At 52.6% G+C, this 27024-nt stretch overlaps 1 protein-coding gene across 1 annotated transcript in view; it reads right to left on the reverse strand.

Moving 5' to 3' along the window:
* The window catches only part of CRHR1 (corticotropin releasing hormone receptor 1), a 44323-nt gene that overhangs the window by 11529 nt on the left and 5770 nt on the right, over positions 1 to 27024 (reverse strand). The window contains exons 2-4 of the mRNA XM_066366227.1: positions 12591 to 12678; positions 6108 to 6227; positions 1121 to 1206 (exon numbers count right to left, since the gene is read on the reverse strand). Of these exons, the coding sequence (XP_066222324.1) occupies positions 1121 to 1206; positions 6108 to 6227; positions 12591 to 12678 (294 nt within the window). The remainder of the gene's footprint in view (positions 1 to 1120; positions 1207 to 6107; positions 6228 to 12590; positions 12679 to 27024) is intronic.

Below are 27024 nucleotides of genomic sequence, written 5' to 3' on the forward strand. Positions count from 1 at the left end.
TTAAAGAGTGCTGGGTATAGACCCGGAACCTGTATTTGAGCAAGTGCTGTGGGTGATTCTTATTCCCAGGCAGATCAAGATGGGACAAAATGTCTCTGAGGTCCTGTCCAATTTAGACCTTTCAGGCACAGGAATTCCTAGGACTGCTTGGACAAGCCCCTCTCTGTTCTACAAGCCAGAAGCCTGACATTCCTCAGACAGCTTGGGCATCCTTCCTTCTGCCCCAGGCTTCCAACTCCATGACCCCCACCTTCCTCAGCACCCACACTGAAGGGGTGGGTGCAGGTGTAGGGGAGGGGGCGAGGAGGGCAGGGCAGCAGCACCAGGAAGAGACTAGACCTGTGCATCTGCCAAATGTCAACTTTAAAAGATTATTCATTGCACTACTGTTGGTAATAACCAAAGACTGAGACTCAGAACTGGGTAAATAAATTACAGTCCATCCGCACGACGTGATATCATGCAAATGTGAAAAAGAATGGAGCTGCTCTTCCTGTACCAGGATACTGCCAAGAGGATCATTATGTGGAAAAAGCAAAGGGTCAGACAGGGTGTATAATATGCAATATTTAGGTAAAAAACAGAAAACAATATATGTACCTAATTACTTGAGTATGCAGAGACTGTCTCTGGAAGAACACTTAAGAAATTGGCAAGATGGTTGCCCCTGGGGTGGGAACCCAGCAGCTGAGTTGAGATGGAGACATTCTTTGTATTCCCATCTTTGAATACCTTTGAATTCTGTATTATGTGTAAGCAGTATCTTCTCAAAAGCATTTGACTAGTTAAAAGACTCTCTAGAAGGGTTTTTTCAAATTGTACTGTCCCTACCCCACCCCCAATTCTGGTATAGCCCCCTGGCTGGGGGCTCAGGTGGGTGAGGTGGAAAATGGATGAGAACCTGTCCCAGTGAGCGCAGGTAGAAAGAAGGAAGGAAAGAAGGGAGGAGGACCCAGTTCATCGCTGTCAGCCTACCCAATGCCCACCTGGCAAACCCTCCCTCGTGGTTACATGAGCTCTGGCTCACTGACCCTGACCAGCCACTGGCCACGCAGCAGGCCCGAACTCGGGCTGGGGGCCCTGACCACCCCTCGACACAGGTGGCCGTGTGCAGCCTCACCTCCTCACTGAGGATCTCCTGGCACTCTGAGTAGTTCACACGGGCCGCCCAACTGCCATTGGCCAGGCACTTCCTGTAGCCGTTGTCTGAAAAAAGGAGAGAGAGGCAGAGTGACTCGCGGTTCCTCTCCCAAACACAAACCTTGGCATCCGTCTGTCCAGTTGTCTGTCCATCTATCCACCCATCTAGGCCAGTACAGGGGCCTGATTGCTGAGAGAAGGTGGGGAGAGGAGCTTCCCTACTACCCCTCTTCCTGCCTCTTTCTGCCCACTGCTTCCAACGCCTGACTGCGGGGCCATGGCTCCCTCTGCCCACACATGCTGGCGCGATCATGCCCGTGAGACTGGCCCTTGGGTAGCCTAGACCAGTTCACTGGGCTGTTTCCCTGCAAGCCCTTACGTGATGGCAGATTATGCGGTGGGTTCCCTTCTGAGAAGTCTCTCATTTTGGGGTCCCATGTGATGGCAAAAAAAGAATGGTGAGATCTAATGAGTCACTTCTCACTCCTGAGGCTGGGCATGGTACCCTAAAAGGGTATGCGGTGACAGCTCACGTGGCACTATGAAATGACAGGGTTTCACATTTGACTGTCAGTGATGAGGTTCCCATGGGCAGTGCTCCACTTGGGGTGGGGCTCACAGTGCGGGGGTTGGGGAAGGACCCCCTGGTGGCATTTCCCTCAGCAACTCATGTGTTGGGAACATCCATGGTGGAGGTTTCCCAGGACAGAAAATGACAGGTAGCAGGAGTGTGCTGGGGACATCACAGTGGGTAGGTCTCACATAACAAATCTTATTTATTTATTTATTTATTATATTATTTTTAGAGAAAGAGAAGAGGGAAGCATCATCAGCTCGTAGTAGTTGTTTCCCGTATGTGCCTTGACCAGGCAAGCCTAGGGTTTCGAACCAGCAACCTCAGCGTTCCACATGCCACCACAGGTCAGGCCACAAGTATCTCATTATTAGGATCTGCTACAGCTGGCTCACAGCCTGGCACATGGCACTTAGAAAAAAAGACAGAAGAGTGGTCCAAGGAGGGGTGGGGGTCTGTGCAGCCATCAGCGTGACTGCAGCCCAGAACCTGTCATCGTCTAAGGAGATGGCAGGAGCCCTGTCTGAGGCCTGGCTTCCAGGCTCTGGGATGACTAGTGCTGCACCAAGGGCCCCCTGGGGAGCGGTCACCAGGGCTCTGAAACCCAGTGGGCAAGGGACCAAGGGAGATCCAAGCCTTCAGTCTTTTCTCCTTTGCTGGCAAAGGTCGTCCTGCCCCGCCCTGTACCCCTTCCAGCATTGGTGTTGGTGGCTCTAAAGAAATGCTCTTGAGTTCATTATGGCCCTGACTCCAGGCAGAACTTGTGGGGAGAGAACTAACTGCGTCCTGAACCATCTCCATTGGCACCTCTGTCCTGCTGCCGGCCTTTCCATGGTTCCCAGTGACCCTCACGGAGGGGCAGGAGGAGCCCCTCCCCTCATGTGTACAAGGGACGGCTGGATCCCCAAGGGGCTGTCCAGCCTGGGAGCTGCCTCTCCGCGGGCAGCATCGGGATAAGAGGGAGATGGTGGTGTGCGCAGTGGGGGGAGATACTACTACGATGTCCCGAGATAGGGAGACATGGCCTGGCCTCCAGAGCTGCAGGCTGTGTGTTCCCCTCTCTAACTCCACTCCCAGCCCCTCTGTTGAGAGGCTGCTCACACAGCCTCCGTAGCATGCCAGTGGGGAAATGAGGCTAAATGGATTTTGAAAGCTCTGCTCAGTTTCCCTGCCAGTGGACCTGTGTCTAGGCAGAGTTGAGCCCTTGGGCAGATCTGGCTGAGATGCTGCTGATGCTCTTCTAATTGCTAAATGAGGGATAAGCTACCAGGGGGCTGAGGGCTCAGTTACAGGGTTCCCAGGGAGGCCTGGGGGAGGCGAGGAACCAGGGCATCCAGTGTCTCTGCCCTGGACGGGAAGTGTCTGGGACCGGAGGCTGCTCCAGTGTGTCTGCAAAGAAAGGGACTTAGGGGCAGTGGTCTTTACCTTACGAGAAGCAGCACAAAGTAGTGTCCACCCAGACAGCCTGATTTCAAAATCTGGCACCACCTCTTACTAGCCATGTGACGCTGGACAAGTCATACAACTTCTCAACTTCCTTATCTGCAAGACGGGAAGGTGTGTGTGTGTGTGTGTGACAGAGACAGGGACAGAGAGAGGGACAGATAGGGATAGACAGGCAGGAAGGGAGAGAGATGAGAAGCATCGATTCTTTGTTGCAGCACCTTAGTTGTTCATTGATTGCTTTCTCATATGTGCCTTGACTGGGGGGCTATAGCAGACTGAGTGACCCCTTCCTTGCTCAAGCCAGCGACCCCGCGCTCAAGCTGGTGAGCCCACGCTCAAGCCGGCAACCTCGGAGTTTTGAACCTGGGTCCTCTGCATCCCAGTCCAATGCTCTATCCACTGCACTACCACCTGGCCAGGCCAAGATGGGAAGATCTTAACAATGGCTCCTACCTAATGGTGGAGTAAGCATTTTTAGTTAACATATGCTGAGTGCTTGGAGCCCTACCTGGCATGTGGTGTGAGCTGTTGTTATTATTATTATTGTCTTGGAGCTATAGTTATATAATCTTGCGTAAGATTCAGAATATGCTACTTGTCCCAATCAAACGGGGTTCTTGGGGGATAACAAGAGCCACCCCCTTAGCCCAAGCCTTCCTTCCACAGCCCACATGTGGGGCTGGGAGCTGGAGTCCCTCCCAGGCCAGGTCATGGAGAGGAAGCAGGCTTTGGGGGGAAGTAGGAGGCGACCCTAAAAGAAAACAGGCCTGACAAGCAGGGAGTCGTTGCCAGGGAAGATGCGACCTCCTTGTCTCTGACTGCTGAGCTGAGCAGTCTTCCCGGAGAACCATGGGAAAATAGATATTTTTGGAAATGCTTTCTATCCCTTTGAAGATCAGATGCAGCCAGAAGGAGGGCATTAAGGAGAATACCTGGAAGTCCTAGCAGCACCTCATCAGTAAATGAATTAATTAGTGCTTAAGGACTAGGTGCAACTCTGGATTCTCACTCTCTGCTCAGTGCATGGTGGTGTTCCTCAGCCTTCTGGCACTGGGCACCTGGAAAGGGGGATCTGCAGCCCTGTCCCCATGTCAATGACCAGCACCCACAGCTCCTCTCCTGAGGCCACCGAGGGAAGAGAGAGGAAGCCGAAGAGCACCCACCCACACCTCCCACCCACCCTGCGGGTGGAGCAAGCGAGGCCCAGGGAGAGCCAGTTACAGATGGAACTACAAACTGAGTAGCACATGCCCAGGCACTAAGTTCTGACACATTTACTTGGGGGCATGTCAAGTCACCCTCTGGGACAAGAGTGGAGGAAGCCCACGGGGAGTGGCCAGGGCTGGCCATAATTAGGTGGGGCTGCAGCCACAGAGAGCCTGGCCAGCTCCACTCAGGAGTGAGGGCTTGACCATGGAGGCAATGGGGAGCCACAGAAGAGATGACTCTGAGCAAGAGGGTGACAAGGTCAGAAGCAAAACCAGGGATAGAGATCAGGTGCCTTGGAGAGGGATGGTGGTGTTGGGGAAGGAGGGCAGGGGTGAGAATCACTTTGGAGGTGAAAGGGCAGGACCTGGTGCCTGAGAGGGAGAGGGACTCCCCATCTCTCACCCCATCTCTCCCCCCATCTCTCCCCATCTCTCCCCCCATCACGCCCTCCTTCCTGTAGGCACACAGCATTCTGAGTGGAGTAGGAGGGCTCTGACCCCCAGTGTGGCCCTGTTTCCAAGCCTTGTGACCTTGGCTGGTAACAGCCTCTGCCTCCACTTCCCGGTTATAAAATGGGCCCTGTTAACTTGGAGGCTGGCTGTGCACCTCACACTTTCCTCTTAGTTCCTTCTGCCCTTCCTCCTGCCTGCACATCCTCCCACCCCCTTCCAGTCTTTCTTCTCCTTCTGTGGGTTCCAGACATATAAAGCTGCTTGGTTTGGCTGTTCCAGCCTCCTGTCTAGTCCCAGTGCCTCCCTCGGGCCCTCCAACCCTTTCTTGGCTGTAGCTTCCAAATTGAACCCCCTTAGTCCAGCTGGTGAAGGACAGAGGGGCAAGAGAAGGAACCGGGAGACTCTGAGCTAAAGGAAGTCTTAGAAACCCTGCCACCCAGCCCTCTCCATCCTCAGACAGGGGGCAGGGGCCCAGGAGAGGGGGAAACATGCTAAAGGTCACACCTGGTGTCTGTGGTCAACCTGAGTACCCTCTTGGGGCTCCGAGCTCAGGTTCACCAGACCCCGAGGGCCCACCCAGGACCCCCACAGGTCAGGCGTCCTAGCCTGCAGCTGTTGCTGTCTTGATAAGAAGGGGCTCTGAGTCATTGACAGGGGAAAGCAAATTAATTCTGAGGGTGACAGGTGACATAGCAAGGAGCTGCAAAGCCTGGAAGTGGAGGCTCGGGGCCTCAGGGGAGCAAAGTGTTTACATGGGGATCAAGTATCTGAACACTGGGTTAGTCCTCCCTCACCCCCACCCTACCCCACCTGTGGGCCTGCTCCAAGTCCCCACCACCTGTCTGGAGGGCCCTGGGCAGGCCTCCTAACATCACTGAGCTCAGGCTTCTCATCCAAAACTTGGGGCTATTCTGATGACCCCTGCCCTCCCTCTTTGGGGTTGTTGGAGGCTCAGATTGACTAACCCAGCTTGTCAACTTTAGAAGGAAGTGTCAGACAAACCTGGATGCAAGTCTAGCTTCACCTCTTACCATCTGGTGACCTTGGGCAAGTTCCCTGAACTCTCTGAGCCTCAGAGGCCTTAGTTATATAATGAGCACTGTTGAGTTAAACATAGTGTCTCCCAGGGGTATTGTGAGAATCGGCAGTACAAGCCCAGAGTGCCCAACCGAGCAGAGTTGGCCTTTGGCAGATGGTGGCTGTGCCCACAAGAGGTAATATTATTATTATCATCATCATTATTATTTTCCCCACCTCCAACAAGTCCACCCTCCACACCCCCTTACTTGTGGTATTATAGCGGACACCGTAGAAATAGGCGGGGCAGGGTCGAACCACCAGCTGCCCTGCGGGGCTCTGGGGCCAGCAGGTGCCAATGAGGTCCACTGATGCGTTGCACTGCAGTCCTGGGGGCAGAGACAGCTGGTAAGGCAGAGAAGCATCCCCACTCCAGTGCCCTCCTCACCTCCCCCAAAGGCACACATGCACACACCAACTGGGGACAGGACAGGAGCAATGACCCTAGTGCAGAGCTAGCTCAGCCCATGCAGGGAAAACACCAGGGGAAGACATCTGAATTTGATGCTGTGGCACTGGGAGGCCAGAGTGGGTTCCAGAGCAGAGGAACCCACTCTGAGATGGCAGGAGGTAGTGTTAAAAGCTGAAGTCCTGACTGGCATTTCGAGGAAGGCTGGACTTGCTTCAGGTCCCCTGCTCTGTAGCAGAGGACACCTCTCACCACATCACTTGGTGCACACCGGAGTTTTCAGACTTCACAGCATGGAATAGACCCAGCTGACTCCTAACTCAGCACCCCTCACACATCTCTGGAATCAAACCACATCTGCTCTGGCCCTTCAGGGAGGAACAAGGAAACAGCTGACTGATGTTGACCCACCTTCCAACTTGCCCAATGACCACATCTACTGAACATACGCTGTTTGTACTCTGGTCTGTGCTGTGCCGTAGCAGAAGACTGACTGAGAAAGAGACCATGGGGAGAAAAGGGAGAAAGGCACCATTCAGGGGTGTAGAAAGCACATTGAACAAGAGTCTGGAACCCTGGCTTCAGACTGGACTGTGTTATTAATTTGCTGTGTGACCATAGGCAAGTCACTTGCCCTCTCTGGTCCTTAGTGTCTTCATAATAAAATGAAGTGGGTGGATCTGATCAGAATCTCAGAGTTCATGGAAGCTTTAAGGGTTTATAGAGACTCTAAGGTTAAATGAAGAATTTTATCTATACATGTATTTTACTTGGGAAAAGGACCTTGGCTTTCATTAGGTTCTCAAAGGGGCCTGTGACTTAAATAAAGATGTAAACAGCTGAATTAAAAAGTGGATGTCAAAGTCTCCTTCCAAGTATTTGCCCTTAATTAAAGAGCTTTTTGGAGTGGAGTGTGTGTGTGTTGGGGCAGAGTCAAAGCCACAATAATACTTCTGGAGGATAGGGGAGTTTTTGATTTCCAATGGGTGGGGGCTGAGCTGAGTATAGTCCTGGCGCCCCTCCCTTCCTTTTTTGCCTTTTGATGTCCCTCTCTTGTATAAGGCTGGCACAGTGGTCCTATCGAGATCCAGTGTGCCCAGCACGATGGGAGGGAGTTAGCAGCCTGGGATGGCACAAGAATGCACAGACAAGCCAAGGAGAACCATGAACCAATGCTGGGGCCACCTCTTTAGGTCTGGGCATCAGCAGCTGCCAAGCCCTGGCTGGGGCCCACCTGCCACCTCCTTTCCAGCTTAGCTTATCCCCAGTCTCTCAGGAAACAGAACAGCACTGGCATCCTCTCCCTGCTGGATGCAGGACAGTGCTGAGCAGCACTTGTACCAAATGCTGGTTTTCCTCTCTAATCAAAGCTATTCATAGGGAGTTCGGCAAATCAGGGCTCAAGGGGCAGAGGCCTCGAGGCCAAGTGGTTTAATTGAAAGAGAAAGAAATCTGGACTGGGGCTTAATAGCTGCGAGGAAACTGCCAGGCGACTGCCAGGGGCCAAGTCCTGGCTCTGTGCCGCAGCCCAGCATCCGTGAGTGGCTTCACAGAGTGGAGGAGGGGTCAGGGGAGTGAGGAAAGCGGGTTGAAATTCTAATCTGTCATGGACCATGTCGGTAGTGCTGAGCCTGGAGGAGGGGTAGCTGGAGGTATTTGGCCATGGGAAGAGGGGTAATGGTCTGCTTTCTCAAAGCTTTTTTTCCTATAATTCTTTTTTTTTTAATATTCCCTGAAGTTAGAAGCGGGAAAGCAGTCAGACAGACTCTCGCATGCGCCTGACTGGGATCCACCCAGCATGCCCATCAGGGGCGATGCTCTGCCCATCTGGGGCATCACTCTGTTGTGGCTGGAGCCATTCTAGCACCTGAGGCGGAGGCCATGGAGCTGTCCTCAGTGCCCCGGCAAACTTTGCTCCAATGGAGCCTCGGCTGTGGAAGGAGAAGAGAAAGATAGAGAGGAAGGAGAGGGGGAGGGGTGGAGAAGCAGATGGGCACTTCTCCTGTGTGCCTTGACCCGGAAATGAGACCAGGACTTCCATAGGCCAGACCGACACTCTACCGCTGAGCCAACTGGCCAGGGCTCCTATAATTCTTTTGATTCTTATCCACCCTGCAATGTCATTATTTCCTTTTTACAGATGAGAAAGCTGAGGGCCACAGAAGTAAGTGACTTGCCCAAGGTCACGAGTCAATGAGTGAAAGAACCAAGGCATACAACCACGTGTTTTTGACTCTGATCCAGTGTTCTTTCTACTACATCACATTTTATGCCAATAGACAGTCAAAGAGGCAGTGGGGAAGGGAGCAACATTTTTACTGGGACTGACTGTGTGGCAGGCACATGCCAGGCACTTCACAGATACCATCTGATTTAATGACACCATCGCACCTTCTCCGGCAGATTGTCCACTCACTCACTCATTCATTCACAGTATCACTGAGCTAGGAAGTGGGAAGATTAAATGGAATGTTATGTGTGGCAGCACTAGGAACTTGCCTAATATGTCCCCCCTCTCTTTCTTCTCCTTCTCTTTCCTGTCTTGAACAGTTCCCCAAAGCCCCTTCTACAAAGAACAGAGGGCAGGACAGGACTGGGCACAGCCAGGACCAGGCCACGGCCAAGACAGGGGCCAGCCACTGAGCAGATGGCTCTCTTGGCCGTGAAGACCAGGCACCAGCCAATGCCCTGAGTCCTGACACTGCCCACAGCTGGTCTGGGTTTGGTGGTGGGAATGGGCAGGGGAGCCGCTATTTGTCCCTCGACTGTGGTAAGGATTAGGATTCCATAGCACCTACTCTGGGTTCATACCACCTGCCAGTGTGGCTGGTAATTCTGTTTTACAGATAAGGAAACTGAGGCCTGAGCAAGTCAAATTGCCTATCCAAAGTCACACAGATAGTAAGAGGCGGAAGTGGGTTTTGGATGCTGGTGCTTGATGCCTGCCTGGGGCTCTTCCTGCTGCACTGCAGCTGGCCCCAGCTGGGGCAGCTGGCCCTCAGAGTTGGTTGTACCCATCTGGGCACCCTGGGTTCCTCCATGGGAACCAGGAGGAACTTCTCTCCTTCCCTCCTTTCCTTCCCCTGACTTTGTGGCTGAACTGCTTCCTTTGAGCAGAGAAGATGCCTTTGTATGGTATGTGATTCATTAGGACAAGTGGGTGGGCCTTCTGTCCCTGTGGGTCTGTGGGCTCTTCATTTCCGCATTCTTAATAGCTAGCACAGTGCCAGGCATGTCTGAAGGAAAATTAGGGGCCATATGCAAACCCAGTATGGGTATGGGAAGTTGCAGGAGTGATTCTGCAACCCAGGATGATTGACCACGCTGGACCCTGGGCACTGTGGCTCTCTGGGCATCCCCTAGCATGGCGGTGGGAAAGTCTAGAATCAGGCCCACTTGCTTCAAATTGTAGAGTCACTGCTTAATAACTGTATGTGCTTGGGAAAATTATTAAACCTCTCAGCCTTAGGTTCCTCTTCTGTAAAATGGGGATAAAAATACCCTTTGACTATACTGTTGAGATGACTGAGTGAGATTAGAGCACTTAAAATGGTGCCTACACTTGGGTATAAGATAAATATTAGCTATCATTAATTATTATCATCCATGACCTTAAGACAGGGAATGGGAACTGATGACCCTGGGTTCTTGTCAACAATATGATTCCTTTTGTCTCTGGTGTCATCAGTCAACGATTATATTACTTTCTGGCACTGCCACATTCATGGCATAATTTTACGAGTTCCCGAGTCTGATCTGACATATGATGGCTCTGGGGATCCACCTTATCCCTGTTCCTGGCATGTGAGAAGCCCCCCAAAGGCTCCAGGTCAGTGCCAGCTGCCCCGGCCAGACGCCCATCCATCTGTCCCAGCCCCTCCACCCCACCCTCACCATCTGTCTACCAGTGCCCATTGGTCTGGATAGGTCTTGGCATCAGAAGACAAATAGTGCACTATCACAGGCCACTGTAGAAGGTGATGGGTTGTGTGCCATGAAACCAGGCAGGCTGGGCTAAGCTGGGGGTAATGGAACAGAGTGCAAATCATCAGGGAATGAATGACATTCATCATGACCTATTGCCTCCAAGGACAGGTGACACCTGCAAGAGCTCAGGAATGTCATACCTCCTGAACACACATGCAAATTAATGGAGCGTGACTTGAGCCCAGTGCATGGGGGGCTGCAGGCAGAGCCCTTTAGCTCAGGCCCAGCCTCTGAGCAGGTGTTCTCCTTCTCAGTCACTCTCTGCTAACATTCCAGACACTTGCTCAAGAACTTCTCCATTCCCCATGAGCCAGCTTAGCCAGCTTTACAGCCAGATGCTCCAGGTTCCCAGTATCTCTCCAGACTTACTGCTCCTCCCTCTTCACCCCTTCCCTTCCACAAACCCACTTGCTAGTCCTCAGTCAACTCTATCTTTGGCTCCGTGTATTGGGTTTTCTCTGACAGTCCTCATTCAGAGTCTTTTAGAGATGCACTTTGAAACTTCCTCCTCCAGGAAGCCTTCCTAGATCCATACCACTCCTGATCTAACTTCCCTGTCACCTGTACTGTATAGTAAGCAATTCAAGGTAAGTGCCTGTCCCTTAACGCAGCTCTATGGTAGGCAATTTTAAAAGCCTGTGGATGTCACTGACAATAATAACTAATACTCAGTAGTGGTGTGGCACTCTATACTTGTGAAATATGACCATAAAAATTAGTGCATTTAATTATAAAAAATCCTTGAGGCAAATGTCACCCCCCAACCCAGCTTGACTGTTGAGCAAAGTGAGGCTCAAGGGCATGCTCATCCCGGTGGCTACCTCTGCCTTTGCCCACGGCCAGGACAGGACTGAGCAGCACCGTGAGCGTGGGAACACAATCAGCCTTCTCCGAGTCCAGTGCCCGATCCCCACCACGCCCCAGGCCCTCCCTAGTGAAGACAGCAGGGCTGTCTGAGTTGTGGAAGCCTCCTCTCCCCACAGGCCCAGCTTCAGAAACTGGTGCCTGGCCTCTCTGCTGGCACACTGGGCCTGCTCCAGCGCGTGCCTTGCGCTCTGCCTCTTGGCACATGTGTCAGGGAACTTGACTCCCGGATCAGACTGTGAGCCCGTCTTTGCTCCCCTAGTGGCTTGCAGTAAAGGCGTCTGCCACATAGAGGTAATAAAGACTTCTAAATTTGGAATTAAAATGGTAGTGTGTCATTTTTATAAGTTAGTATTAAGATCATTAGTGTTTTCTAATCTCCTGCAGTAATCGAAATTGAACCATATTGGTTCTTATCATTATAGATGTTCTGTGTATACTCTTTAGAGGCATGAATTGTAGGTGCTTAATTAATGAGTTGGATTGAATTGAGGAGATACTCGAAGAGGAGAATAAAAGAGCCTCCGTAAGACCCTCAGGTGCAGGGCCCCCTGGCCAGCAGCAGCAGCCCCAGGACCCTGATTAAAGGGGCCAGGGGAGCGCTCAGCAGTCACACCCAAAGTTAGAAAAGGCAGGGCCTTGACGAGGCAGAGCTGGAGCCCTCACCTTCCCGTGCAACTCTCCCGTGCCTAAGTTCCCTCCTCTGTGCAAATGGTTCTTAAACTCTGTGGAACACGAAATAAGACCCTTGTTCAAAAGCCCTTTGTAAAAAAAAATAAAATAAATGAAGTTATACAAGTATTAGTCATATTTGCAGTTATGCGGTATTTTCATTGGTAGCCTCGAGCACGGTGTTGAAGTCGTACCTGGAAGCCAGGCTGCCTGGGCTCCAATCTTGGCTCCAGCACTTACTGTTTTGTCCATGCTCCATTTCCCTATGTGTAAAATGAGGGTTGCAGCACCGACCTCAGGAGGGTAATTAATATATCTCAGATGCCCTGACAGCGCCCGGCACAAAGTTAGCCGCCTCCACTATGAGGCTTCGGCACAAAACAGCAGCTTTTCTCGTCCCCGATGCCTGGGACACAGCTCGGCCCCTGCCCTGTTGATTCTCACAGCAGCAAGGGCCGGGGCGACTTCCGCGTCCCTACCCCCGAAGCAGGGAAGGTAACGACTCAGCACACTTGCCACAGACCCCTCCTGTGTGCTTGGCAGATGCTGTCACTTATTCACAGCTCTCTTTCCCACCACAGTTTCAGTCTCCACCTCAACACAGCAGTCCCTCCGTGGACTGCTCGGACCCAGAGAGGAAGTCTCTCTGCTATTCCTGTCTCAGGGCGCGGCTCTGTGTGAGAATGCGGGAGACCTCGGTGGGGCAGGTGGTGGGGCTGTGCTGCCGTGGACTCCTGCAGGAGTGAAGTGGGGTACTCACCAGAGATGTTGCTGGTTGGGGGCAGGTTCTTGCAGTGCTGGTCCTGGAGGAAGGCAGAGATGGGGCTCAGCCCCAGGAGGAGAAGGGCCTGTGGGCACAAGGCGGCAGGACATAGACTTCTGTGAGCAGTCTGGCCCGCAGTTTCTTGCCTGCCCTCTCTTCCCCCTCATCTGTGTCTCTTCTCAGACCCCCCTCCCCCCAAGCTTGAGCCCCCGCCCCCCACCTCACGTTGTCTCTGCCTGGAAGGTCTAGAGCTGCCTTGCTCTTGGAGGTCCCTGGAAAGGAGGCTGGTAAAAGCAGTGGCTCAGGTTCCCAAACAGAAAAAAATCAGTAATAATATTAAAATATTATTTATTTGATTACTGAGATTTTGGGCACCTCCTTAAATTTTGCACTTTGAGGAGAATGCCTCATTGACCTCACCCTAGTCCTGGCCTGCCCTGCTCACGTGCCCCCTGCCCAAGCGGGACCCTGCTACCCTGCATCCCACCCTCCCCTTGGCCATCCGTCCTCCCTTCCTGGGACTCCTCCCCACTCACCCCTTCTGGACCCCAGGACCTTCGCCCAGTCTTTAGAAACAAACCGACTTGCCCTGTGCCAGAGGCAGGTTTTCCAGGCTCAGCCTCTCAAATGTCCTCTCCTACCTCGTACCCTCCCCTCCCAGTGCCGCTCACCTTTCCCGGTACCTGCTCCTTCCCACACCTGTCCAATGACAAAGGCAGGCTCTGCTCCCCTCTCTCTTACCCTGCACTCCGAGGAGGAACTGAACGCTCCCCACTCCCGGTCAGAGCCGGCCCTGCCACCACCTCCTTCAGGAAGCCCCTTTTGGTCTTGAAAATTCACAAGTATCACCCCCTCGGTGTCCTGCCTGAGTCCTTAGTGGGCTTGATGACTCTATTCACTCGGTACGCTACTTCTGTCACATCATAGGGGTCTCTCTGCTCTCAGTGGGCCAAGCACACCCCCAGCCCTGCACTCTCATCCTGAGCCCAGCACGCTCAGCAAATGGTGCTGGGGTTAACTAACTCACTCCCGGGACTCCGGAGATATTAAAACAAACCCATTCAACTCCCTGGCCCCAAGGAACTTCCAACACTGTATTAATCTGTAATTAAACTTCGCAGTCACCAGAGAGATGGCGAAATATCTTTACCCTCATTTTTCAAATGAAAATGCAGAAGCAGAGAGAAGGGCAAGCCACCAGGCTGGCAGTGGCTCCTGCTAGCTAAGCAGAGAGCAGAGTCGTTGTGGTCAAACAGGCACTGCTCAGCGCAGCAGGTCAGCAGGGACCCAGCTCCGCCCTGTCCCCAGGGAGAAGCTGCTCAGCTGGGATGACCAGTCGGCCCTTCTAGAGGGGGACTCCTTGCCCCCAGCTACTCACCCCTCCTAGTCTCTGCCAACACATGCACACTGAGAATGGACGTGGGGCTCTAAGAGCCAGATCAACCACAAGCAAATTAAAGAAATTCCGACACCCTATTCCAAACACATCAGCCTTGCTGCCTGACATTCCACCGTTATCCTTCTGAATCTGACGTTGTATTTCCTGCTCAGTCTTCACATCCCCTTTGAAGGACACATTCCCATTTGAGGTACTCAGCAGTACACAGATCCTGCTGCTGTTGCACACCTGTGCTCTTGCAGTTCTCTGCCCCTCCCTCTTCACCTGCCCACCCTTCACCTGGTGAACTCTGCAGTTCCACGGCCCCTCCCCTTGGCAGCACCTTCCCCAACCCTCCAAACTAGAGCAACTTAGTCATCCTGTCAATGTGCAGTCTGCTCATGACGCTAGCAAATGGAGACCTCGAACTAGTCCCGGATGCACGAAACAGCCTCCCTACAAAGCACTTACACCCCAGGGTTCTACTTGGATGGCAAATATACCAGCCACAATTCTTAGCCTCGCATCTCAATGTCCTGGGGTTCACTGAGGACCAGAGCAATCCAAATTCATCATGAAACCAAACCAAAGGCCGTGGGGCGAAGGGCTAGCCTGTCCTTGGCTGGCTGCCTATGACCCTGACCCTTACATCTCCTTCTTGGATATGGTGATTCACAAAGTCACTTTCTACCAGGAGAGGGACGGCTTTGCATTATGCAAAGAAAATGGCTTCTTAATATTCCCGAGCCAACCTTTCCACTCAGGAAAGGTCAGCTCTGTATAGAATCTGTGTCTGTGCCACCTCGTTGTCTGCAGAAGGGTTTGTAAAGGCATCTGGCTTATTCCTGAATCACACTTCCATGAACAATCTGGAGTTTTCTTGGGTATTTATTTCCTCCCACCATCCGTTGATCTGCTTTTCAATGTTCACTGCCGTTTTCTCCATCCACAGGCAATGACTGCATTGAGGAAACGGGCCCCAAAGTTTCAAGGATGCTGTTTGTTTCCTTCAAAAGCTGAGAGTTCTTAATCTGGGGTCCACAAGCATCCAGGGTGGGGGTATGAAACCCTGTTAGTAAATGCTCAAGTTCCATGTAATCAACCTTCTTCCTGGGGAGGGCGCATGGCACCCTCCACTCTCAAGGAGGTCTAACACCCAGAAATATGACCGGAGCATACGGCACACGGGGTCCCAGCAGAGGCCTGGGCCTCACCAGACTGGACAGGTCACACTCTCTGAGAGCAAACCAAGTAGTTTTGACCCGGGAACTGCCACTTTCTTGGGCCCCTCTACCTGCTCTTCCCCTCCAACATCAGCACTAGCCACTTTTTCTCCTTTGAGAACAATTCTTGACAAACTGAGTCTTCAGGACTTCGTAAGGTTTCCCATTTTCCGACAGTGTCACCGAGGCTCTGAAGCTGGTGGAGCACTGGGCTCACTCACTAGGCAGTGCCTAACTCCTGCATGCCAGCCGGCAGCCCCAAGGGCACCGTGCTGCAGAGAGCAGAGGCGGTAGGTCTCACACTCCCCAGTTTATTGGGGTTTTATAGTTGAGGTGCTCAAGTTCACCGAACTGTTTTAGCTGTTGAGTGACGACTAGGATCCAGTAAGCAGACAATCCCCGTCTGTCTTTTAAGGGGAGGAGAGCTGGAGGAGGGGGATGGCCCAGGTCAGGACAGGGCATGGGAATAGGGATGGGCAGAGGAGGGTGCAGGAGCCCACAAAGGGGTGGGTGGGAGGGCCGCAGCCTGTCAGCCGTCTGTTCCCACTGTTGCCCATGCCCACCCCCGGGCCAGCACAGAGCACGGCTGGAATTGAAGCTGCCATCAAATCCCAGTGTGACTTTGGCATAAAGGTTAATCACACCCAGAATATGCTTATTAGAGACCATAAATAACTACGTTGCTGGAGCTCAGTTTGGTCTTTAAGGCACAAAGTGCAATTTCCTTTGATGGGATGATTTGGTAATTAACCTTTCAGGGAGAGTTCTGAAGGGAAAAATGGGGTGGTCTGGATGCACCTGGGGCTGCCCCCACCTCCTAAAAGTTCATGAGGATCTAAGAGAAAGGGACCTGCCTTCCTTCCACTTCACAACTACCTGTGATGCTCAGCTTGGGAGGGCCCAGAGGCCCCCGGGAAACCATGGTAAGGCCAGGGAGAGCTGGCCCTCTGAGAGCCACAGCTGCGTGACTTGAGAATGATCCTTCAGCAAGATTCCTGCCCCTTCTGCTGAGTTCGGAGCCCAGTCCTGCCACTGCCTGTGTGACTCTGGGAGAGTTAACTGACCCCTCTGGGCAATGAAGTATTTCTTACCTGCATCACAGGGATGTTGGCCACCTGGGGGAAAATGAGGAGTAAGATGCTTTCTGAAATGGGAAGTCCACTACAAGTGTGCATGTGGACCTTACCACAACTTGGTCACTGTGGGCCCCAGAATCCTCCTTAGTTACAGAGGTTTGGACCACAGCAGGTTCCCCACATTCAGTCAGACTATTTTGCCCTCTCTAAGTTTTCCAGTGTGGAGGATTTTTTCAGCTTAAAATGAAAGTTGTTTTGTTTTTTAAACCATTAGATTTAGTGATCTCACTAAGGCTCTTGCTATACTCTGATTGTACACTCAAGGCATAATATTTACTCTCTTAGCAACTTTTAAATATACAACATGGTTGTTAACTATAGTCACCTTTTTGTACATTATGTCCTCTGAACTTATTAATCTTAAAACTGGAAGTTTGTACTTTTTCACCACCTGCACCCATTTCGGCTGCCCTCCTCCACTCCCAGCAAACACTGATCTATTCTCTATTTCTATGAGTTCAGTGTTTTTAGATTCCTCATATAAGATTATATAGGGTTTGTCTTTCTCTGTCTGACTTATTTCACTTAGCCTAATGCCCTCAAGGCCCATTGATGTTGTTACAAATGGCAAGATTTCATTCCTTTTTATGGCTGAGTAATATTACATTGTATATATACCACATTTTCTTTATCCGTTCATCCTCCATCAAAGGACACTTAGGTTATTTCCATGTCTTGGCTATTGTAAACAGTGTTGCAATAAATGTGTGTGTGGGGATACAGATATTTCTTTGAGATAGTTATTTTGTTTCCTTTGGATATATACTCAGAAGTGAGATTGCTGGCTTATATGGTAGTTCTACCTCTGATTTTTTTGTGGAACCTCCATACTGTTATCCATAGTGGCTGTACCAATTTACCTTCCCACCAACAATGAACAAGGGTTTCCTTTTCTCCACATCCTCGCCAGCATTTGTTATCTCTTACATTTTTGATAGTAGTCATCCTAGCAGGGAATATTTCATTGTGGTTTTGATTGGCATTTCCCTGATAGTTAGTGATGTTGAGCACCTTTCCATGTACCTAATGGCCATTTTATTTTTATTTTTTTGAAAAAACTGTCTATTCAGGGTCTTTGATTTTCAGTCGGATTATTTGTGGTATTTTGGGGGAGGGTATTGAATTGTATGAGTTCCTTATATATATTTTGGATAGTAACCCCTGATCAAATATGTGGTTCATAAGGTGTAGCCTGTTTTAAACAAAGCCAAGAGAAGAAAATCTGAATACGAAAAAGAAGAGGCGTCCTAAATCAAGATTTCTTTAAAAAGCTGGCTCCCCTGTTGCATTTAAAAACCAGGATCTGGTTTGCAGAATTAAAACGTGTGCTACCAATTCTCTGAAACCTGTCCGTGGCTACAGGGGTAGAGCTGTCGGTACAGAATGACGACACGGGGAGGGGCCGGCCCCACATTCAACTGTGCAGTTTCTGCCTTGCTCAGAGGTGCCACCTGGAGGGGTCGGTGGGGGCTAGAACTGTTGAGCTGGGATCCTCGTTGGGGGGGTGTCTTTTCTCCAGCCAGGGTTAAACTAGACAGGGACCAAGGACAGTGATACCTGATGCCTCTCTTCAGTCCTTTTAACAGCCCAGGACTTTTGCCCTTGGGCACCCTCTTCCTCCCCATCCTGCCCCAGCCAACACCTACCCCCACAGCCTCTTTAAATGACAGCCGCTACTTGTCCCCATCTCAAGGCAAACAGTCTAGGCTTTCCCCCAAGGTGGGTGAGCAGTGAAAGATTATTCTAAGCAGACAAGAAATAATTTATTGTTACAAGTAATTAACTTAAATTACTGCGCAGAGAGGGGAAAATGGGAATGAAGACCTCCTGCCTACAGCTTAGAGAGGGGGCATGCCTGGGTGTTCCCTGTCGCCAGGCCTGGGGCCGACCCCCAGCCCCTCTCCCTGCTACTTCTCTCCGCTGCTCCCTTAGTGAGGCCCCCAGCAGAGCTGAAAGCAGCAGGCTGTCTGCTCACCCTCCTGAGATGCAGGAAAGACCTGGGGAACCCAGCACTGGAAAATACACACACCCCTGCTGGGTCCCAGATACACTACACTGTTGTGTTATAAGCTCCCTGAGGGCAGAGTCTGTGTTAGGATATATTTGTACCTTTAGCGGGGCCTGTAGATTAGGACCCAACATGTGTTGTTCAATGAGTAAATGAATGGCTGACTAGGTAAATGAGTGGATGAGTTTTCACTTTCTGTCCCCTTTGACCAAGGAGCCCATCATGATTCCCACCAGGACATTCTGATGGGCTCACTTCCTATTCCCCGTTTTCCTGCACCCCCACCCCAGCCACCAGGGGCTCTCTCTTGCTAGGTCTTTGCTTCCCGCACTGACCGGTCTTGGACTCCAGAAGGCTGTGCTGTAGGAAAGAAGTTTGTGGGTACAAAGTGCGGGGCTGAGATCCTGTTCTGACTCTGACAAACCTGCTCTGTGACCATGGACAAGTCACTCCCTGAGCCCCTCCCGCCTCAGTTTCCTCATCTGTAAAGTGAGGAGGGCAGTATGTTCCAGGTCAGAATCTGCTCTGACTCCAGGATGATGGGAGGCTAGAAACTCAGACTTCTAACTCTGGGGCCAGAGACACCCACAATGGAGTCTTTCTTCTGCCCTTTCCTCCCTGTGTGATCTTGGGCAAATCATTTCACATCTCGGAGCCTGAATTTCTCCATCTGTAAATGGGGCTAATAGACATAAAGTATATATTTATATCTTAAAGCTCTTGGAGAGAGTCAACAATATGGTATGTCAGCTAACACGTGGTAGTAACTACAACTGTGGCAAGTTGCTTCCCTCCTGACTTGGCCCTCTCCCCAGAAATGCTCCGTGACTGGTCCTTGCCACCAAGGACACCCACTTTCCACCACCACTCTGTTCCCAGGAGCCAGCAGCCAGCAGCAAAACTGGAATGAGCATGAAGTCACTGATGCAGACTCGCTGGGCATGGGAGGGGTGCTGGGCAGTGCCCTGGAGCACAGTGGACCTCCCATCCCAGTCTGGGCAGTGCCCTGGAGCACAGTGGACTCCCGTCCCAGTCTGGGCAGTGCCCTGGAGCACAGTGGACCTCCCGTCCCAGTCTGGGCAGTGCCCTGGAGCACAGTGGACCTCCCGTCCCAGTCTGGGCAGTGCCCTGGAGCACAGTGGACTCCAGTCCCAGTCTGGGCAGTGCCCTGGAGCACAGTGGACCTCCCATCCCAGTCTGGGCAGTGCCCTGGAGCACAGTGGACCTCCCATCCCAGTCTGGGCAGTGCCCTGGAGCACAGTGGACTCCCGTCCCAGTCTGGGCAGTGCCCTGGAGCACAGTGGACCTCCCGTCCCAGTCTGGGCAGTGCCCTGGAGCACAGTGGACCTCCCGTCCCAGTCTGGGCAGTGCCCTGGAGCACAGTGGACCTCCCGTCCCAGTCTGGGCAGTGCCCTGGAGCACAGTGGACCTCCCGTCCCAGTCTGGGCAGTGCCCTGGAGCACAGTGGACTCCCGTCCCAGTCTGGCCTCCTTTTCTGCCTCTCACGCATTCATCCCCCGCTACCCAAATTGCTATGATTCGCTCTCAGATTAATTCATTAATGTGTTCTCACAGTTTGCGCCTTCTTGGCCTTCCTGACTCTCTCCTACCCACTTTCCTCTCTCCTGCTCTTAATCTCTCTGCCTCTCTCAGTCTTCCCTAGCCTCCATTTCCCCCTTTCTCTCCTCTCCTCTCCTCTCCTCTCCTCTCCTCTCCTCTCCTCTCCTCTCCTCTCCTCTCCTCTCCTCTCCTCTCCTCTCCTCTCCTCCCCTCCCCTCCTCTCCCCTCCCCTCCCCTCCCCTCTCCTTTCCTCTCCTCTCCTCCCCTCTCCTCTCCTCTTCTTTCCCTCTCTCTCTCCTTCCTTCCTTCCCCTCTCTCTTCCTCCCTCTGAATCTCAGCTTTTACTGAAGACTTGCCACAGCGCCAGACCCTGTGGTTTTTCTCACCTGGTCCTTCTCAGCCCCAAGAAGCTGGAGCCCTATCTTCCCACCGTCCAGATGTTCCAATCCCGGGACTGTGCCCCTGGCAGGGCAGCCCCCACCCCCAGCATGGGTCCTCAAAGGAGGAGGTGCATTCTTCTTTTTCCTCTTGACCTCTAGCTCCCAGCTACAACCAGACTCCCAAGAGCCGGCAGTGGGCTCAGGGGTGGGGGTGGACAGCACAGGGCCCTGTCCCTGGGGGGCTCAGGAAGGGTAGACTTGGGTTATGGCCGAGGAGTGAAGCCTGGCTGGAGCTCTGATCCTGTCTCTTGCCCCTGCGAGCTGCTCAGCTGGGGGCTGGGTGTGGCTTCCAGAAACTGGGAAGAGCATCTGCTGCCGTGGGAGACAGAGCCAAGGCAGGCGGCTGGGCGGGGGGGACAGCACGTGGAGACACCGGCTACGAGAATGCTACTGTAAGCTGTGCTCGCACCTCGCTGCTCCCTGACAAGTGTAAGATGAGGGAGATTTGGTGTGGGCAGAACAGGGATGTCCTTAAAGAGGCTGCATTTTAAAGAGGAAGCAAAGAGGCTGGAAAGGCAGAGTGAAATCATCTGTTGGCCAGAAATTAGATTCTCTCAGAAAACAGTGAAAGGTTTTGGGGCTGCTGTTTGTAGAGAAGCGACTGCCTCCCGGAGCCGTGTGGGGTTAGCTCAAGGGGGACCGCCGGGCTAGCAAGCCCCAAGGAGCAGGGCGATTTTAGGGCAGAGATTAGAAGTGACCATACAATTGTCCCTAAGATAGACAATGACCCTGTTTCTCTGCCTATAAAAGAAGTGACTTAGACAAAATCAGAAGTTTCCAGACAGCGCTTGGCACCTGGGAGATGGAAAATTCTGTTTCTCAGGCTTTACCCCAGAGATTTGCATCCAGCAGGCCTGAGAGGAGACTCGAGGCTCTATTTTCTAAAGCCCTCGGGGTGATTCTAAAATGTCATCAGAACTGAGGGTAACTGAACTGAACCAGCGGTTGTCAACCAGGGGCAATTTTGTCCCCTAGGAAACATGTGCAATGTCTGTAGATATTTTTGGTTGCCATGACTGGGAGGGTGCTACTGGCATTTTGTGGGCAGAGGCGAGGATGCTGCTCAACATTCTCAGATGCACAGGCTACCCCCAGCGAGTGACTGTGCAGCCCCAATGTCATACTGCCGAGACCGGGAGACCCTGGATCTCACTCTATCTAGCCAAGCCCTGGGTGGCCTTAACTAGCCGTGGGCCAACTCCGGCCTCAGTCCGAGGGCAGGGGACTGGTGGGAATGACTTCTCCCGGCCAGCTGGGCAGTCCTTCCCCTCGCCGTGCTCTCCTGGGTTGGGAGGCAGGCATGGCAGCATTCTCCCCAGAGCCAGCCAGCCTGTCCCCAGGGCCAGCTCCAGAGCTGGAGGCAGAGCTGGTCTGGGAGCACTAGAGACAACGGGGGTCCCTTTTCTCTGACCAGGACAAGGGCTAGAACTAATGTGAGGCTGGGTCCTGTGAACTTTGGGATGAGCCCTTGTCTCACGAGGGCCTTGGGCCCACTGAGCGTCTTGAGTCTACCCCCAGCCTCAGCGACAGGTGCAGGTTGATGAGTGAGTATGAGGAGGGGGAAGGGGCCCACCCAGAACTGCCAGAGGGGAGGGGTCTTAGTAAACCAGAGGTGCCACCCTCCTGGCCACGAGTTTTCCCTGCTTCAGTCAGGCAAACCCAGCCCACCCACTGCAGAGAGAGCCTCCAGCACAGGGTCCTCACAGCAGGAGGGGCAGAGCACACCACAGCTATTCCTCACAGGAAAAGTGACCAGGGGTCCGGGCCATAAATTCTGGCCCCAAGGAAGGACTTTAGACTAATGTTACTCAAAGGGTGGAGTGGTGCAGGCTGCAAACTTTTACTGTTTGCAGTAAACCTTTGGGAACTTTGATATGAATTTGTTTTTGCCATGACATCCATGCATGTTGTTAATCGACTCATTTCATTGAACAAGGTCTAGGCCAATTCAGATGTTGTCCAACTGTCCTGTTGAGTCCTGTGATGCAGGCTGCACAGTCATCACATGCAGCAGGGCCACCTGCCAACCTGCCACTCATTGGGAGAATCTACGTGATCCTTCCCCACAGCTGGTTTGAGGAGCCTTGCTTTAGCTGGAGGAGAGAGCTCGATGGCTGGCTCATCAGGGAAGGCCCCATGGAGGAGGAGGGTCTTGAGTGATGGTTGGGCTCAGCACCAAAGGGAGGAGTGTAGGCGACAGTGGAGGCCGGTGGGGGGGGGAACCTCACCAGTGAAAGCAGCAGTTCCCACTCATTGAGCTTCAGTGCGGACAAGCCTCTTGCCACACAGGCATTTCCTCCTCTTTTATTCTGCATCATGGTGGAGAGGAGAATCAAGCCCAGAGGGGCTGTGTGATTTGCCCAAGGTCACCCAGCCAGGAAGTGGCAGAGCCAGCTTCAAACCCACATGTCCTCCTCCTCAGCTTTAAGGACAGTGCATGGGTCTCCTATTTCCCAGCATGGCAGCCGCGGTCAGGGTGAGGCTGTTAGGCCATAACTCTGGAGAGAAAGACACCAAAGGCTGCCCCACCCCAGCCCATAGCTAGCAGGAGGGTTGGGACGTGGATCAAGAGACCAGATCCTATAGACTCTATAGAGGGAGCCAGAAATCGTCCAACCTCTGCGTTGCCTAGCTGCTCCATCCAGCCTCATAACCAACAGACCCCGGGCAGCGGCGGGAAACCCAGGCTGTCACTAAGCCCCCTCCCAAGCCCCTGCTCAGAGACCAATGTGCCCTAAACCGGCTTTCTGAACTCCTCAGGTGCTGACAAGGTTCTTACGCTTTGTCCTCAGTCCAACTTCAAATCTTCATCTCACATCATCCTCCACCAGCCCCCCAGACCTTTTATGAAGCAAAACACTGCCCTTGCTTTTACACGTGGTCAAACATCCCCAGGGCTACGGGGACTGGGTGGTGGAACATGGGGCAGGACTGGAATGGCCAAATGTTACCAAGTGGCGCCGATAGCGTAGCCCTGATTAGATAAGCCATTGAATCATAAATCCACATGCAGAGGAATTTATCTGTCTAGCTTGTCATTTCCATGTCTCCTGTCGCCATAGCACCTCCACGCACACAGACAGATGTTCAGCAGAAAGCAGGAGCGTGGGGGGCGGGGGGGACGCGCGCTCACTGCACTCGGCATCTACTGTGCACCTACGTTTGTGGAGGACTGGAGTGGCTGCTGGGAGCACAGTCTTAAAAACAAGGGAATCCTCCAGGCCCAGGCACAGCTCAGAATCTATGGTGGGAACAAGAGCTCAGGTTAAATGCGAATGACCAGTGGTCCGTGGGGGGTCTGCTTATTAAATGTCTTGAGGATCTTGTGTGGGGGGGCAGCTGTGTGAGGCTTGCTTGCAGGTTTACCAGCTGCAAGCCCTTTGCCCGATCAGTGCGCGAGCACGTGGCAGCACCACGTGTGTATGGCCTATGTAAGGCTATGGGTGCTTGCGCTCAGGGGGATTGCCGAGGGCAGATTGCCTGCCCGTCCCCGTGATGGGCCATTCCTGCTGTTTCTTTGCCTGAGAAGCAGGTTTTCCCCTGCCTGTGTGCTTGTCTGCTGTTGTGAGACTTTCTGGCTCAACAGTTTCTCTCTAATATCTGCCTGAATCCAGTGTGAACCTGCCTGGCCTCGGCCACCGGCATTTACAGGGGGGCACACGAAAGAGCTAGGGGACCCCTGTTGTTTGAGAGACCAGGTGCTGGAGACTCACATGAGAGAGAGGAGATGCAGAGAAAGCAAAGGAACAATCAGTGAGAGATGGACTTAGACTGGAGGCCTTCTTGGAGGAGGGAGTAGAGATGGTTCAGGAAGACTTTGGTGGGCATGACAAATAGGATTGGTACAGTTAGACTGGGTAGCAGAAGACCCCAAAGGAGGGACAGCATGGTCAATGAGAGGGCTGGCAGAAATGAATATTCTGTGTGGGGGTAGGAAGGACGACAGTGCAACTGAGGCAGATGGCCAGAAGTCGAGAAGTTCAGGGAGTGTCTGGTTCTCTCACCGCTAGAGTGGGACAGGAGGGCGCACTGGGGCCAGGCGTGTGGGCCCTGGCGCGAAGGCAGCTCAGGGCAGGGCATGCCTGGCTGAGAGATGCTGGGCAGAGTGGGAGGAGGGGAGAAGGAGGGAAGCAGGGGCTCAGACCAAGCCCGGGATGCAGGCCTCCCAGCCAGGCATGTGTGGCCAGGAGCAGCAATGGAGGCTGTCCAACTTGCATCCATTCCCACTGCTGACCCCATGGCCCCTGGGTGCCCAGCTGTGCCTCTGGGCATCAGTCTTCCAGCCTTGGCCTTGAGCTGGTGTGTGCTGCACACCTGCCTCTCGGGCTGGAGTGTGTTTACAGGACAGGGGAGGGTGAGTGTGTACACGTGGGAGAAAGAGAGCGACGGACATCAGCAGCCCCCACACCTGGGCTCCAGGTGGCGTCTGGTTGGTCAGTGTCTCCATGGAGGGAGTGGCTAACGGGCCCACTCTCTTCCATTTTCTGGGGCTCCTCTGACAGCCCAGGAAGGCTCCAGGCAGCAGGTTAGGGACGCAGGAGGTGATTCTGGTAAGAAATGGAGAGGGGAGGCGGTTCCAGGATATGCCACTCTAGCTTCAGAACCAGAAACATTTTCTTGGGCAGAAAGGTCAAAGCAAGACTGAACAAAAAGGACACACAGGTCTTCTCCTTGCTATCACTGCCCTCCCTCCCCATCTCTCTCTCTCCCTGCCGCTCTCCTCTTTCCTCCAGAACTTTCTGTCTCTCTCTCTCTCTCATACCTACTTTAGCCAGTGGTTTCCATCTCTGCATCACCTTTGGTTTCTCTCTGTGTGTGTCTGCCTCTCACTGTCTGTCTGCATGCCCACATTTACATAATAAAATGGTCCACACTGAGCAGGCCCACAGGCACTCAGCTGGGCCTTCACTCCTGACAGTGGGGTCAGGGGCCCGAGTACAGGGGCCTGGACCTGTGATGACTGCATCTTATACAGCCAGACTTTCCCTCAGCTGCTCTCTAGTGTAGCCAGACCCCTCCTGAACCTGGTTTCCCCTTCCTGCACAGCCCAGCCCCTCATCTCCAGGCCTCCCTCCTTCTCCCCACCTGGCTCTGTCCCCACACTGGCAGGGCTGCTGTTCCCCTGAGAACAGCTGGTACCTCTGGAAACCACCCATGCCAGAGACTGGGGAAACAAGGACCAAGGGGTTGGGTGTGGGGGCAGAGGGAATCCCTGCTGTGAAAAGCCCTGCACCCATCTCTTTAGCCTGTCACCCTGGGCAGACCTGCCTTCCATGGAGCTCTTTGGCTCCTATCAGGGATACTGAGCAAGCAATACCTTGACCTAACCCTCCTAAAGGCCCTGACCTTCCTCATCATGGGTCAACTCCAAACTGTAGCCTGTCAGTCAACCTAGAACCACCCCCACCGCCTCATTCCACAGCCTGGGAAGCAGATGGACCAGTCTGGCCAGTTTCTGTCCCAGGCTCTGACCGAGGCACCCTGGCTCATGGTCAGATTGGCAGGAGGTTGGGAATGATTGACAGGTGGAGGGGGGGGTAAATGTGCATCCTCTAAGCACTTACTGGGGCTGCTGCCTGAGGCCCAGCAGGGCAAGAGATGGGATCATGATATTGCCTGTTTATAGGGCAGAAAGAACACCACAAACATCCTGGAAATGGTTTCATGATTTCTGGGTGGACAGTAGCCAAAGAAAGCATTTGGCTAAAGCATTTGAATTGGATGCTCTGTGTACAGGGAACCACCTCCTAGAACTGCATCTCAACACGCCCACCTCCCAGAAAAGGCAGCATGTGTCCACGTCCCCCCAGTCTCATTCCCTCCCTTCCTCCCTGCCTGCTTTCCAGACTCTCAGTTTTGTGGAAACAGATGCCACTTATTCTGAAATGAATGGTTAATAACCTGTTACTTCATAGAATCCAACTAGTTGTTTTCAAAATAATTGTTTGCATCAGTGAGTTAATCATCTTGTATTATCTTCCTTATATGTCTCTATTTTTACTGTCAGAAGTTCTCACTTGTCAGAGATGCTCAGAGGGCCAATTGCAGGCACTTCAGTCCTTTGACATTTGAGCCCAGCTGACAGCAGGTGGCTCCATCCTTTCTCCGCAGGAACTGTCAAAAGGACCTGGGCAGGAGATTGTACACGACCAAGCCCTCCTTCTTCCACCTCCCGCCCCCTTACCACTCCTTCTTTGGATGGCTTTCCTTGGCTTGATAAAATTTGGTAAGGTTTATTAATCGACTACTATAACTAATATTTATTAAGCAGTTACTAAGTGCCAGACACTATGCAGTTGTGCTTAATCTCACACCTGGCATCTCACGAAGTCATTCTGATTATTCCATAAAGTAGGTACTATTTCCCCCTTATTTGTAGATGAAGAAACCGAGATTCGTCTAAGGCCATACCACCTTGAACACACCTGATCTCGTAAGCTAAGCAGGGTCGGCCCTGGTTAGTACTTAGATGAGAGAAACTGAAGGTCAGAGTGATAAACTGATTTACCCAGAGCTTCATAGCAGAGTCAGGATTCAAGCCCACATTGGCTTCACCTGCTGTTTTATTCTGTACAAGGAGATGCTGACTGCCACACTGAGAGAGTGAGTGGTGGCTGGCCAAGAGGACAAGTCCAAAGATGAGCATTTAAAAAGGACTTGATGGTGTTACTTCCAATGGACTCTGA

This window comes from Saccopteryx leptura, chromosome 2 (assembly GCF_036850995.1).
Source record: "Saccopteryx leptura isolate mSacLep1 chromosome 2, mSacLep1_pri_phased_curated, whole genome shotgun sequence".
NCBI lineage: Eukaryota > Metazoa > Chordata > Mammalia > Chiroptera > Emballonuridae > Saccopteryx > Saccopteryx leptura.